The following is a 13,720-nucleotide window of genomic DNA, read 5'->3' as shown; positions in this document are numbered from 1 at the left end:
GAGGGTACCTAGGTCACATACCATGGTCTAGAACCCACGATCGATGTTTGGAAACGATGCAATCTCAGCTCGGGCACCAGCATCCGTCAGATTCTTCTCCATGATGAGCACAAACTCGTCCAGTTCCCTTCTCAAGGACTCATCCCTGCTGAACGGTGGAGCAGCCACAGAAATACGCACATCTGCCATCCTGGAGGCCATTGCGTTCGGTTGGGTATTCGTGATGGTATGCGAGTGTTGTTCCGCCACGGGCTGCAGCTCACTGAGTTGGACGCCGTCGACAGTGAAGCCAAAGATCCAGGCAAAGTGCTTTTCGATGACAGGCCAGCGTTGGCGCATTGTTTTCCTGAGCTGGCGTACCTCAGCGTCGTGTTCGGCATCGTACACCGGGTCCATCTCCCGCATAAAATCCACCACGCGCAAATCAACTCTTTCAAAGACTTGCATAGCCGATCCCAGCCATGTCCAAAAGTCCAGTCGTTTGCGAGTCAACGCGGTGAACTTGATGCAGTTCCAGCAACTCTGGAGGATATCGTGGACGACGAGATGCTCGTCCAATGAAGATTCCCACTTTCTCTGGCAGTATCTATAAACCGGCGTTTGACCGCTCGGCGGTTCGTGCTTCAAGATAGGAGGGTTTGGAGGATACGGTATATGTTGGCTTTGGACCATTCTGTCGGTGAAAGTCAGCGGTCTGAAGGTGAACAGAGATAATGGTGGATGGCGTTTGCAAGTTCTTTCCCGGCAAACTTGAAAATTGAAGTTAAGTGGGCTTTTCATTTAAACATGGACATATGCGCATCAAGGTTGTGGGTTGGCCCGGAATTTAGTATGCAGGTTGCAGAGACCTTTTGCGCCACGGCTGGCGGCGCAGTGTTGCCTTCCAATCAGGGTTCCAGATGTTTGTTCTGCCTTGCTGTAGGCGGAGACGAGTTCTACATATTGATGCAAAGTTACATGGTCAGGAGCAATTATTGTCATTGGGCAAATTCTAATCCGAGATAAAAGACGATAGGCATGAGATCCTCTTGTTTAGTCTTTATACATCGCAACCTCGGTCTCGCCAGCTAGAGCCTGAAATCAGCCAACGGGGTATCTCTCGATGGAAGCGCTCACAAATTGCATAACTCATGATATTTATTAACTCAATGTGGCTGTGGGAAAGCCTCTGAGCTTTGGACGTTGGCGGTGTTCCTTATCTATAATCTTGCTGGTTAACTTTCAAGGCAGCTCTCCAGCCAGGGCCGCAAAGGTTTGTCGCCTATTGTAGACTTTGAGCCTTGGCTACCGTACCGCCTTTGATTGATCTGGATCTCGGGACACCTGTATTTATGGAAGTCAATAGATACGCCGTCTTGTGTGATTGGGTCTGGATCCCATACATTGATTATGAAGCTTGCTATTGTTGCGAAGCTGTGTAATGGTCAGAGACGACTTAGCCGGATAGTGTACGGAGTACGAAATTATGTGCGAAATCCGATTTCGGCGTTCTCATCATAGAAATCAAAACATCTCACCAGAGGAAACATCGAGGAGCTGATAGGGGACTCTGTCGTAAATTGTAAATTCTTAATACCCTTGAGGAATCTTCAAACTTATGTCCCCTAAGATAAATGTTACATCATAGCTTATGTCTATACTATCATAGGACTCTGCTACACAGTCAGTAATTTGAAGTTATTGAGCTCAGTAGAGATGACGAAGATTAGTCAACTGCATGGGAAGTGCTTCAAGTCACCCTATAAGCATCATATAAGAGCTCTTAGGAGATCTGTTTTCAAAAGAGTCTTACTATCCGTGTGGGCAGATTCTCTCAGCTAACCGGGCAGATACAAATTGTACTAGCTCTAATAGCTCTTTAACATTGATTTCATTATTCCTGTCGTCCCTGTCGTCCCTGTCGTCCCTGTCGTCCCTGTCGTCCCTGTCGTCCCTGTCGTCGTTACTATTGATCGCTACTATTATTGCTCATGCCTACTACCCTCCCGGATAATTAGGAGAAATCCGCCCGGATAGCAAAACTCTTTGAAAAAGATCCACACGATTATGCTTAAAGATGTCTTTCAACTAGATCAAGCACCCCAGAATCAATCTGTAGAGGGTGCTGTCTTGCGAAATGAAACCGCCGCATACGGTACAATGGAAAACAGCGAGAAATGAAAACTCCCAAAAGAGGAGAAAGGTGTGACAAGCCCTGGTTCTCTACTCTTTTCTTAAGTTTCACCGTGGCTTTTTGTCATGTCAAGTCATCAAAAGGCTCCCCAGAATCTCCGCAGGTTGATCTGGGTTATGCCCGTTACATCGGTCTTGGTAACACCACATCAGGGATCCATGGATGGCTATTTTCCCCAGCTCTCTAAATAGACGTGGCTGAAGTGTTTCAAGTATCAACTCTTTTTTCGGCATCCGGTATGCATTGCCGCCTACAGGAGAGCAACGCTGGCGCAAGCCTGAGCCTGTCGATTCCAAGCCTTGGCCTGCACAAAAGCCCATTGTCGATGCCACCGTATCCGGGCCTCGGTGCATCGCTATTGATAACTCCCCTTGGATTTCTGGATCAACTGCACCCAACAACACTGCGTCGTACGAGTCGGAAGATTGTCTTCTGTTGAACGTTCTGGTCCCTTCACAGCCTGCTTCCACCAGACTACCTGTTCTTGTGAATATTCATGGCGGAGGTGAGATTTCTCCCAATCGTAGTGTTATTAAATTACTATATTGAAATTGAACTGACGAAACCATAGGATATGTTGCAGGTGTACCTGTCGAAGGGGATGCTTTCGTCCATCAGGCTCAAGGGCAGATTATATTTGTTTCTATCCAGTATCGCCTAGGCGTTTTCGGCTTCCTTGCTGGAGACGAAATCCAGGCTTCAGGTGTTGCAAACGCTGGCCTCCTTGACCAGCGCGAAGCTCTCAACTGGATTCAACGCAACATCCACTATCTTAGTGGTGACCCAGACAAGGTCACGATCATGGGTGGTAGTGCTGGCGGCGGCTCTGTCAGCATGCAAATGTTGCTGCACGGTAGCCGACAGGCTCCTCCATTTCGTGCGGCTATCCCCGAGTATGCTTGGTGGTCTCCAATGTACAACCGCACTTGGGTGAGAAAGCAGTATCAGCGGGTCCTCGAATCCAGCTCCTGTGCCAGCCTCAGCTGTCTCCATGGACTCTCAGCGGCGGCTCTGAACAACGCAGCTTGGCGAGCTTGGAAGACTGCTCTCAATGCAGCGGAGACAGTTTATGGTCTGTTTTACTACGGCCCGACAATTGACAACGACGCTGTAATGGACTTGCTAGCTCGACAGTTCAAGGCAGGGAATTTTACCAAGGTACCTGTGCTTGTCGACCGCGACATGTTTGAGGGACCGTACTTCACTTCTGTCAGTCTATCGACACACAAACAGCTTTTTTCTGATCTCAAGACCATGTGGCAAGCTATTCCTCACTCAGTCATTGAAAAGGTTGTAGACCTGTATCCCACAAGTGTACAATGGATCCGTGATCAAATCAGCTGGCTGGTTCAAGGCTTTGACAGGGAGCTTCGATGTCTCCGCGCCTTATGTTCAGAGACAAGCTATATTTGGGGCCTCAGTGGTCGACTGTCCGTCAACCACAATCGTTCAAGCTTCCATAGACGCTGGACAGAAAGCCTTCAAAATGGTATTTGAGGCTGGCACGCAACTCCATGGGGCCACGGCATCATACTTGTGGTCCAAGGACATTAGCTGTGAGTTCTCTCCTTCCTGATAGTCCTGCGCGCACTACTAAAACCATCTGACACAGTTGATGGAGCTTCTACTCTTGGCACTACGTCGTTTGGCGGAAATGCTACACTCGCTTATGCTTTGCGAGAATACGTTGCAGCATTCACCATCAATCTTGATCCCAATCCCGCAAACCTCTCAACCAGTGTAGCTTACTGGCCAGAATTCACCAATCAGGGTCGACAAATTCTACATATGCAGGATGACCAAACTAGGGTAGCCTATGACTTTGACTCTAACGAGCAATGCAGCATACTTGGCTCGTTGAGCACGATTTAAGGCAATTTATTTGGTAACTTCCGCATGATGGGAACCTGGCTGGAGAATCAAGCTTGTATCATCTGTTTTTATCGCCTTGGAGATATTTTAAGAAGTAATCAAGATTGACATTCAACTATGTACAGAGAATCTAAACCCCAGATGTTTTTGCCAAATTGCCTCCGTAGCAGATAGAAAAACCGACCAAAAGAAAACTAATCTGCGACCTATCCAGAAGCGTCTTACCATCCGTTTGATGAGGACTTCGAAATGGTGTTCAGTTGTCGTAGAAATCCCAGGGGTCGGGACCACCAAAATTCTCGACATCGCGGCGCCAGGGGCCCTTCTTCGGGCCCTTCTTGTAGCCTCCACCATATCCCCCGCCATATCCTCCTCCATGGCCATAGCCACCACCACCATATCCTCCTCCGTGACCGTAGCCGCCGCCGCCGTAACCACCTCCCTTACCTCCATAACCGCCGCCGCCGTAACCGCCTCCCTTGCCCCCATAGCCACCTCCATAGCCACCACCCTTCCCGTAACCGCCACCCTTGTTACCATATCCTCCTTCTCCTCCCTCCTGGCCATAATCTCCCTCATCTCCACGCTTGCCGAGATCCTTTCCGTTCTGCTGATCGTCCTTATTGTCGTTCTTCTGCTGGCCGTGTCCCTTGCCACGACCACCATACCCGTTGTCTCCATATCCACCGTTGTATCCACCTTGGCCTCCATGCCCGTTGCCGTAGGAGTTGTAGTCATCGTCATCGCCATATCCGCCGTATCCGTTGCAATCTTTGTCTCTGCCTCCTCTGCCACCTCTCCTGCAGTTACGATATCCATCTCGATCGCGATCATTCTTGTTCTCGTTTTTCTTGTTGTCGCGTGCCTCCAAATCGTCGTTCATGCTAGCTTCGTTGCGTGCGACGACAGCATCACTGAGAGTCTTCTATTATGTCAGTACTGGTGAACCTTTTTCTAGACGAGTAGAAACCTACGGAGAACACGTCTCCATTGGGCTGGTGATGAGAAAAGAGGTCAGCGAATAATGTTCACCAAGGAATGGAATATAGAGACAAATAATCAGATTGTTCACTTACAGCTGCTTCGGGGGCACGCTAATCGCCTGATTGTCAGCAAAGAAGATCTCCAGAGCCGTAAACCGAATTGGTTTGCTCACCTCCGTAAGTTCAGCTGCATCAATAGGCTCAGGCTCAGCAACTGGAGCAGCGATAGCGGCGATGGCATAGACGGCCATGCCAACGGTGGCAGCCTGACGGAAAGACGGGATATGCATAGTGAGGAGATGAAAAGAATACTAATGGAGTTGAAGCAAAATTTGAAATGTGTTGACGGAGAGATGCACTGCTCAATCGAATCCAAGACGATGCTGGATGAGATGAAGAAGAAGATGATGGTGGATTGGGCGGATCTTCGCCGAGTACTTATACTTGAAACTTTTCACACGTAGATGATCATGATTGTATAGCTGAGGGTCCTCTTACTGTCCGTATCCGCGTTGGCCGCTGGATATTCACCCAACCCCTCTGAGTTGAGGTTTGACTAATTGCTTACATTCACAGCCCCAAAGTCTCGATCATCATTCATCAATATCCATGAACACAAGTCAGGTTGGAATTCTAGATTCCACGCCAGGGTTGGCTAGGTTCAGGGTACCGTCCACAACAAGCGATGATCTTTGAAGTTTAAATCATGCATGGCGAAGCAATCGATGATCCGAAAAAAGAGGATGTGTGTTTGCATAGCCAAGCAGAGCCGCCTGAAGTTTAGGTCATCCGATCTATACCCCCTAAATCCCTCTGTGTATGGACTGCACGTTCTTGACAGATGACAGATGTAGGAATGAGACACCCGAGGATTCATGTTTGATAAGGATGAACATCACAACTGAACTGGTCAGATAATCCTTAGGATGCACGTACTGAAGATATTCCCTGATGTGAATACTGTATGGAAACACTGGCAATGATGACTTGCCCAAGTGTTCGAAGGATTTTGAGATTATGCATATTCTCAACGTTTGAGCGATTGTAACTTTCAAACTGTCAAAACAGAAAGAAAGAAAGAAACAACCTAGAAAGATTGCCTGAGTTACCCCTCCTTTGGTCTTCATATTCTCTCTGAAATTGGCTTTTGATAATAACCCTTCGTAGCTGGCTTGGCGCAATCGGATCATTTGGAGCTCATTTTCGTAATAGGCCGATACCATTCCACAATTGCTGTACATTTAGGTGTGACTTGACGACTTATGCGATCTTCATCATCGCATGGGGAAGGATTTCCCGGTCAAGGTCATCGGCCATGTACTGGAAAGCAAGCTGGTTCACGAACACGACTGTCGTTCTTGGCCGAAATGCTTGGACCAACTCTATTCTTAGCTTACACATCTCCCGGTCGATCACTAGAGTAAACTTTCCGAAGTCAGGGGACAGGCATCCAACAACCACCAGCATGGATTACTAAGTGAAAGCAGGCGGCATCTTCGGGAAATCATTCTTTTGTAGGGGAAATTGGGCTTTGAGAAATCCTGAAGGATCTTTCTCCGGTTGTTTCACATTTCAACAGAGCTCAACGTGGCGGATGCGTTCTGGCGGGAATGGGATAGAGTTGACTCGTAAATCCGAGAACTACTGCACGACTTCTCGACTCTGATGTACGATGGGTCATGGAAGTGCTGATACTTCTGCGCAAAGGCTGGCATTATGAGCTTGCCAGTAGAACAATGGGTCACTGGCTAGGCGGCATCCTCGGTGAATACCGGTCACGAGCAGAGCCACCATGTATGTCATGTAGAGAAGGCCGAAAAGCATTGTGCCGAATCGGCGGCGCATGCATGTGTTGCAGAAAGCGAAAGCGACATCAAGCCGTCATCAAATGTACGCATCAGTCATGCTTCCAGAGCGGTCGATTGAATGTTGAATGCTTGGCGTCCGTCCTCTGCACTCCAAGTTCAGTAGCATTGTGGCAGAAGAAAAGTAGGTTCAAGCCATCGATGGAAAGATTTTGTCCCATGGTGTTGGGGTGGATTTGGCGAGGCCAGCTGAGTGTCGCATGCGTCTTTTGTCAAAGGCATTCGCGGGGACGAGGACGCCGTCGAGAGATAACGTCTTGCTAGACGCGAATACTCCTAAGGCGTTCATGCAGTAAGAAGGCTCACCGAGCTATTTGTTCCGCCGTCACAACTATCTTACTACGCTGACTGTTCATGGATGAGCAAGCAACACCAGGGGCCCCAACTAGCTGAATGAGAAAATCGCTATAAGGGCACAGACCAGTCAAGATCAGAATAATTAATACATCGCGCTTGTCACTTTCGCTAGTGTCATGTTCGTATTTGATTTGAGTTCATCTGATGAAGTTGATTACACATCGTACAAAAACATCAACATCAGCCTCTCAATATTAGGTAATGATAGGAAAGGCGCAGTCAGGTTGAGCCACAACCAACAACCTCTTCATTTGAAAACTCATCTCAGAATGCTATTCTTTGGCGAAGACTTAAAGCCCCGGAATAAGCTGCATGAACACAGGGCTCAAATTGAGCGATGCTTGAGTGAGGCTTATGAAAGTATTGAGCATCATAATTATGCGAATGTCTGGCTTCCCTTCAGAAACCTGTGCGGAAATCCCACGACTCTCTCGCGTGCATAAATTTGACTCTGCTCGTCTACTTCGGCTACAGCATCTGATGACTCATTCACGCAGCACCGAAGTTCTAATTGAGTCTATCACATATAAGCTTCATGATCCATGCACGTGTGCTCTAGACTAGTAGTTGTAGGGTGCGCTCATTTGCCGATGTTGGATTCACCTCCTCAAAATTGCCGACCGGCACCCGGCATCATCTGCAGCTCAAGCTTTGCCAAGCCATTGACATTGCTTACAAAAAAATGAATGGAAATATGCTCAATCTTGTGTCCTCACTTGTATCTCAATCCTTGTTGTGGGACTTTAACTGTGTCTGCCGCGGCTGTGGTGAATGCGCACTTCCCCTCCCCTCCTGTCATCTGGATAGCCCCCCATTGAACTGGTAGAAGATACCCGCTTATACGATCCTCTTCCAACACATGGCATGCTGCACTGATTGCGAGACTGCTTGTCGAGACCATTCGCATCGTTCCGTCATAACGACGAAAACCGATGGCCACGATGAAAACAATGATCACGAGCCCGGCCAACATCGCTGCAGTCCGTGTTAGACCATGAAAATTTGCAACAGAAACCCTCAGCTCACCAATAAAAACTGCGATTGGACTGTAGCCGCAGGTGGAGAAAGAGTTGGTCTCATCGTCACTACCATCCGCCGAAATAGCCCGTATTCGTGCTAAAAATAGACTCTGCGAAATCAACCAGTGCATCACCCCTGAGCTAGCGTAGAGAGGTATGCCATATCTCAAGGGAAGGGAGACGAAATAGCTTGACCTTTGTATCCCAACTGGCTCAGAGACACGCAGTGGCTTTCTGAATTCGGGATTGTACATCCGGCTAAACTCTCTTTGTACGAGAAACGTGCTCAGCATGGTATTGTACATGATGTATACGATGGAAAGCACCAGCTGAGGAAGGTTGGCCAAGAGAACATTGGTTATCAACCCTACAGGGTCTCTTTGAGGAAGATTGAGGACGAGATAGGTGTAGGGTGTGAGAGCTCCGAATCCAAGATCCCAAAGTTCAGGAATGCTGACTCCAAACCTCATGTGTCGAAGACTGACGAAAGACATACTGAGGAGAATGGCAGCAATGACGATGACCAACAGGCACCTGTGTATAAATCTTAGTGTTATTGAAAACAGGGCAATTTTCGTGGAGGTGAATCTCACATGCAAAGAAGGATCACCCAGCGCTTGAGACTGGCAGCAGACCTCCACTGTTTGGCCGTCGCGGAGAACTCTTTCGGCTCGCGATTGGTAGTCTCTTTCAGAATAACTGGGGTTTGCTTGACGAGACGATCCTTCCATTTCCTGGTCGTCAGGAAATCATTTTTTGTGGAAAGACCGAGGTCTTTCGTTTGTTCGCAAGGGACCCTCATGAAAGATGCAATTGCATCGCCAAGTGTGTACAGGACTTCCTTCGCCTTCCTATGTTGCTTCTGATCTTGCCACTTCCTCAAGTACCAAATGCATATCATGATAAAAGCTTTAATGAAATTCATTATGCAGATGGTGAACATAATAGGAGGCGAGTACTCAAAGCGGCATTTCGTGTGCAACTCGTTAGGAGGTTGAACCAGGCATCGGGCGACCTCGTAGTGCTTTGGTCCGAGATACCAAACGGTGACAGGTTTTGGGGGCGACTGAGCAATGAAACGGCCAGTGCCATTCCCTAGAGCCCACATGTTCTTTCCCCAATCGTCGGAACGGGGAACAATTGAGACATACATTAGGAGGCTATCGTCAGGCGGTGTTTGTACCGACTGGTTTTTAACCAGCACCAAGACGTTGCCTTGAGGCTGCCAGTAGTCGTCGTAGAGGGCAAAGCAGTCTGATACATTCATCTCTTGGTACGACGACGCGTTTTGCTGCATCCCACGGATGATCTGTTCATAATCGAGATTAGTTGGGTTGACTCTCGTGTCATTCCATCCCCAATCGCCTGCACGATTAGCCTCTGCTGTAGTGAGACTCCAGGTGCTGTTGGCTAGGAACGAATCTTTGATAACAGCAACGGTGTAGTTGTGTGAGGATAAAGATTGGAAAACAGCCGAGTTATACCTTATCGCATGTCAGCCAGCAGTGACTCAGTTGCTAAACACACAATCCCAAGTGTACTCACATCAGATGCACTGGGATGGAACTCAATGCCAGAAGAGCCTATGACGCCCGTCTCCAATTGCTGAGGTATCGAAGATTCCGCAGACTGGGAATGCCAATATCCAACCATTTCTTTGCGGCGTGTGCAGCATCTACATTTGCGCGGGTGGGTGCTGCTTGCAACTGCATGCAGTAATTTGAGGCAGACAGCATGCCTGTACCGAGAAGGTTGATCAATAGGTGGAGCCATTGATCCAGCTTCTTGACGTTCGAACAATCACCCTGGTATATCAACCCTACTCCATTTGAGCTCCCATAGCTAGCGACAGCGAATATGGTCAAACCAAAATTAGTCATGAGGATAAGACCGATGATTCCAATCTGCACCATCAGCGCCCGGCTTCTTCTCGAAAGCCAGATGCGCCAATTATTCTTTTCGTCATTGTCGATCTGGGGAAACCACCCGGAAAGTGTTTGTCTGTCAGCAAATCGTTGCACCCTGAAACTCGAGGCCCTCTGAAAATTTGAATCATCATTGGGCTGCGTCGTTCTGTCTTGAGTATGGACGGGAGACGCTGTTCGAATTGTTGTTGCATCTTCGTGGTTATGAGTTGCCGATTCCTCGTTAACATTCTCGATGACAGCCTCACTAGGCTCGGGCTGGCCCGCTGGACCGGTTCTGGAGGTGGTAAGCCGTTGTAGTTAGGGCGTGAACGCCTACTTGCTCACTGGTCAACTTCTCGCGATGGATTCATGCTTAGGACTCATGTTCAACGCCACGCTGACACCCTCGACATACAAGCCTTGAGGTTTCTGTGGCTTCCCATCCTCCGTTAGTCTTGTAATGTGAGATGTTTCTTCACTGTTGATGGGCGAGGCTCCAAGGAAATATGACAACGAACTACAGACCACCCTGCAGCCCCCTCAGCTGATGCACCTCGAAGCAGGGATACACCCCCTGCTCTGGATATGACGAGGGCTCGGCTGCATGTTCCACATCATTGGCTACAGACAGGCGCTTCTTTCTATGTTGACGCTACTTCAGGCCGTGGTCATGGGTAGATCCGAGATAAGCCTTCGGCCTACGAGCCTGATGTGGATTGGAAAACGCAGTCGTAGCATCATTGCAGCCTGATTAAAATGTCCCCTCTCCCTCCCCCCGACGGTTTGTACGATGGCGTGCGAAGATAATCACTCGTGCCGAACTTCCGAAGCCTGATCCATATGCACAAAAATTGGAACAAACTAGCCCTTCGCTACCTTGACCTACATTTGTTTAGATGGTGTACCTGAAGCCTTTTTGTAAAGCGCGCGCCGCACTGAAACTGACTCCCTCCACACGCGCACTTTTCTCGAGCTTAGCCAATTCCTTCTGCGTCAATTGGACGTCGTCGTTCTCCAACCTAGCTAGCCGATTGTTCTCTCGAATGAGAATGAACCGCAGCAGTGTCATCAGCGCCGCAGCCGATGCGATGAGTCCAACACAAATTCCGATACCGGTGAAGAAGTACGGTGACTCCTTATCAAGGTACGTGTATGGGGTCCAGATGGAAACGGAATTACCGAGAGAATTGATGAGAGCGTAAGCCGCGGCACGTTTGGCGGGTGGCCGAGAGACGACCCCAGCAATCCAACTGAACAAGGTACCGTTGATATTCATGAGAAACATCATGAAAAAGAACGTCATGTATTTCGGCCCAAAAATGTCGGTGGTCATGAAGACCACAAAGCCAATAATTGAGATCACTGCTGGATACAAGCAAAACCAGTATCGGGTGGTGAAACGGTCGCTGACAATGCCGTGGACGTAGCTCCAGATGGTAATGAAGATATGAGGCGGCGCCACCAACAAAAGTGATATGTAATGGCTGTAGCCCAGGGTCCTTGTTAGGGTGGGAAAATAGTATCCAAACCCTTGCGCCCCGGTAAGACCCATATAGATGAAGGCGAAAATCCAGACTTTGGGGTCGGCGATGCACAGTTTAAGGCCCTTCAGTTGTGACGACACGCCTTCTTCGTCGGTATCAGCTTCCGCTGCCTCCAGAGCAAGTCTTCTGTTCGCTGCGAAAATTGTTTAGAACTGTGCGAGCCATGCGGGCGGAGCACACTCACCGACGTGTTGCATTTCTGGAGTGAGAGCTCGCCACGTCTGGGGGAAGTCGGGTAGGAAAATACACACAACAATACCAGCGACAACAGTTACTGTGGGATGTTAGCTGCTATCGCAGACTCCGATACAAGGGATACACACTTGAGCCCTCAAGGATGTAGAGCCAGCGCCACGCAGAAAGACCTCGGACCCCTGCAAGTCCTTCCAAGATGCCGGCTGCGATCAAGTTGCCAAAGGCGCCAGCGATGAGAGCACCTGAGTAGAAAATACTCATCCGTAGATTCATCTCCTTCTTAGTGTACCATTTCTTCCCATTTGATCAGTTTGGATACGACAACGAATTCACAAACACGATCTAGCTTACCGATAGATAGAACAAAACCCCGGGGAAGAACGGTGCCTCTTCGTACGTGAACATTAGCTTTGATCCACTACTCAGAAGATCGGTTACAAAGCATACCAACAAATCCGAGAATAAATCGGCAAATTACAATTCCTGCAAAGCTCTGCACCAAAGCAGTAAAAGCGGATACCATTCCCCAAGCTATGGTAAAGAACCCAAGATAAAGAGATGGCCGACCGAACCAGTTAAGCAAAAGATTAGAAGGAATCTGGCCCAATATATATCCAACGAAGAGGATGGAAAGTCCCGTTTGGTATTGTGTTAGGCCAAGATTCAAATCATCTTCTAGACCAGCGAGACGTGCGGATGCGTAGTTGTTTCTATCGAATATGAAAATTTGAGTATTAGTACTGTCTCAGAGTGATAATGGGGTAGAGTCTTTTTACCTATCTATCCAGTTCAACAGGTACACTGTCAATATTAGGGGCATAATCAGCCAGTCAATTCTCTTCACAAGACGTTTCTCAATAGCCTTCTCAGCGTCTGTGAGCTCAACCACACGAGAAGAGTCGATTGGCTTTTCTCCAAGAAGATCATGCTCGTTGACAAGATCTTTGCTGGATTTGATGTCTGTCATGATGAGAATCTCGGTTCTTGGACGTCGAGAGAAGTTTTTCTTTTGACGATGAAATTTCTGTGTCGAATCCACGTTGCCATTATATACGTCTTGTCTCGAGATATCCGGTAAGATAATATGCCGTGGGGAGAAGCCCAACTCCGCGTCACCTCCGCACCCCGCACCATCCACATGGCGCGCTTCAGACTTGGCAGAATGCAGATCAAGATCCAAAGTAGCACGAGAAGGTCGTTTGTTTAGCATCATTCGTGCGCTTCAATTAATGCAGTAAGCTAGCACGAATCTGCCCCGCGTTTTCCGCGAGCTTGTGAAACCTTTTCCGTAGACCTTGGCAGCCCGGAGTCCCGGACAAACTCTGGAACCAAGAAGCACCTTTCATAGTTATATGAATAGACATAATAGTGATTGATTTTGAGGGCTATCGAGCTCATGGAAAAAGGAATTTATGCTCATATCGGTCTACATTCGCAACCTTGAAAGCTGGTGATCCCATGAGCCCCATGGGCAATGCCATCCGTGGAAACCGAGTTCGCGCAGAACTCGTAGTGCCAGAACAGTTTCACAGACACAGCTCGCTTCTTTGTGCTTCTATTTTTGTTAAAAGAAATGTCACGAGAAATCCATGGCTTCGCGGCTGAAGTTGGCAGATGTCAGCAACGTGGAATACTTGTGAATTTGCGACTAGCTCATGTCTAATCCAAACAAGCTCGGCCACCCCGCCGTCACCGTTACATCCAGCTCAACTCCACTATGGACCATCCAGCGCCATAACCTAAATCCAATGGACAATGGCGATCTTAGGCCATGGTAACCATAAAGGTAAAATATTGGCCGTAAA

The 13,720-nt window shown here is 48.4% G+C and overlaps 6 protein-coding genes across 6 annotated transcripts; 1 reads left to right on the top strand and 5 right to left on the bottom strand.

The window, feature by feature from the left end:
- Window positions 1-27: 27 nt before the first annotated feature.
- Window positions 28-672, bottom strand: CGCS363_v001897 (uncharacterized protein; the record flags this gene model as incomplete). Its single annotated transcript, XM_036633746.1, has 1 exon — window positions 28-672. One exon carries the CDS (start codon window positions 670-672, stop codon window positions 28-30), a length of 645 nt encoding a protein of 214 aa, XP_036501729.1.
- A 1,566-nt stretch (window positions 673-2,238) lies between these two features.
- Lipase 1 (Lipase 1) lies at window positions 2,239-4,045 on the top strand (the record flags this gene model as incomplete). Its single annotated transcript, XM_036633745.1, has 5 exons — window positions 2,239-2,276; window positions 2,386-2,678; window positions 2,745-3,382; window positions 3,471-3,729; window positions 3,786-4,045. 5 exons carry the CDS (start codon window positions 2,239-2,241, stop codon window positions 4,043-4,045), a joined length of 1,488 nt encoding a protein of 495 aa, XP_036501728.1.
- Window positions 4,046-4,301: 256 nt separating this feature from the next.
- Window positions 4,302-5,318, bottom strand: CGCS363_v001895 (uncharacterized protein; the record flags this gene model as incomplete). The annotated part of the gene is made up of 4 exons (XM_036633744.1): window positions 4,302-4,970; window positions 5,020-5,040; window positions 5,122-5,139; window positions 5,202-5,318. The coding sequence occupies 4 exons, from the start codon at window positions 5,316-5,318 to the stop codon at window positions 4,302-4,304; spliced, it is 825 nt and encodes a 274-aa protein (XP_036501731.1).
- A 3,540-nt stretch (window positions 5,319-8,858) lies between these two features.
- On the bottom strand, window positions 8,859-9,536 carry CGCS363_v001894 (uncharacterized protein; the record flags this gene model as incomplete). Its single annotated transcript, XM_036633743.1, has 1 exon — window positions 8,859-9,536. The coding sequence occupies one exon, from the start codon at window positions 9,534-9,536 to the stop codon at window positions 8,859-8,861; it is 678 nt and encodes a 225-aa protein (XP_036501730.1).
- A 218-nt stretch (window positions 9,537-9,754) lies between these two features.
- CGCS363_v001893 (uncharacterized protein) lies at window positions 9,755-10,042 on the bottom strand (the record flags this gene model as incomplete). Its single annotated transcript, XM_036633742.1, has 1 exon — window positions 9,755-10,042. One exon carries the CDS (start codon window positions 10,040-10,042, stop codon window positions 9,755-9,757), a length of 288 nt encoding a protein of 95 aa, XP_036501733.1.
- Window positions 10,043-11,068: 1,026 nt separating this feature from the next.
- Window positions 11,069-12,320, bottom strand: prlL-25 (MFS transporter prlL; the record flags this gene model as incomplete). The annotated part of the gene is made up of 4 exons (XM_036633741.1): window positions 11,069-11,853; window positions 11,905-11,994; window positions 12,044-12,209; window positions 12,267-12,320. 4 exons carry the CDS (start codon window positions 12,318-12,320, stop codon window positions 11,069-11,071), a joined length of 1,095 nt encoding a protein of 364 aa, XP_036501732.1.
- Between the last annotated feature and the right edge of the window lie 1,400 nt (window positions 12,321-13,720).

The sequence above is a fragment of the Colletotrichum siamense genome, assembly GCF_013390195.1.
Source record: "Colletotrichum siamense strain Cg363 chromosome Unknown KSG_Cg363_contig01, whole genome shotgun sequence".
NCBI classification, from domain to species: Eukaryota; Fungi; Ascomycota; class Sordariomycetes; order Glomerellales; family Glomerellaceae; genus Colletotrichum; species Colletotrichum siamense.
The sequence above is the reverse complement of the archived record's forward strand: the minus strand, read 5'-3'. Positions and strand labels throughout refer to the sequence as shown.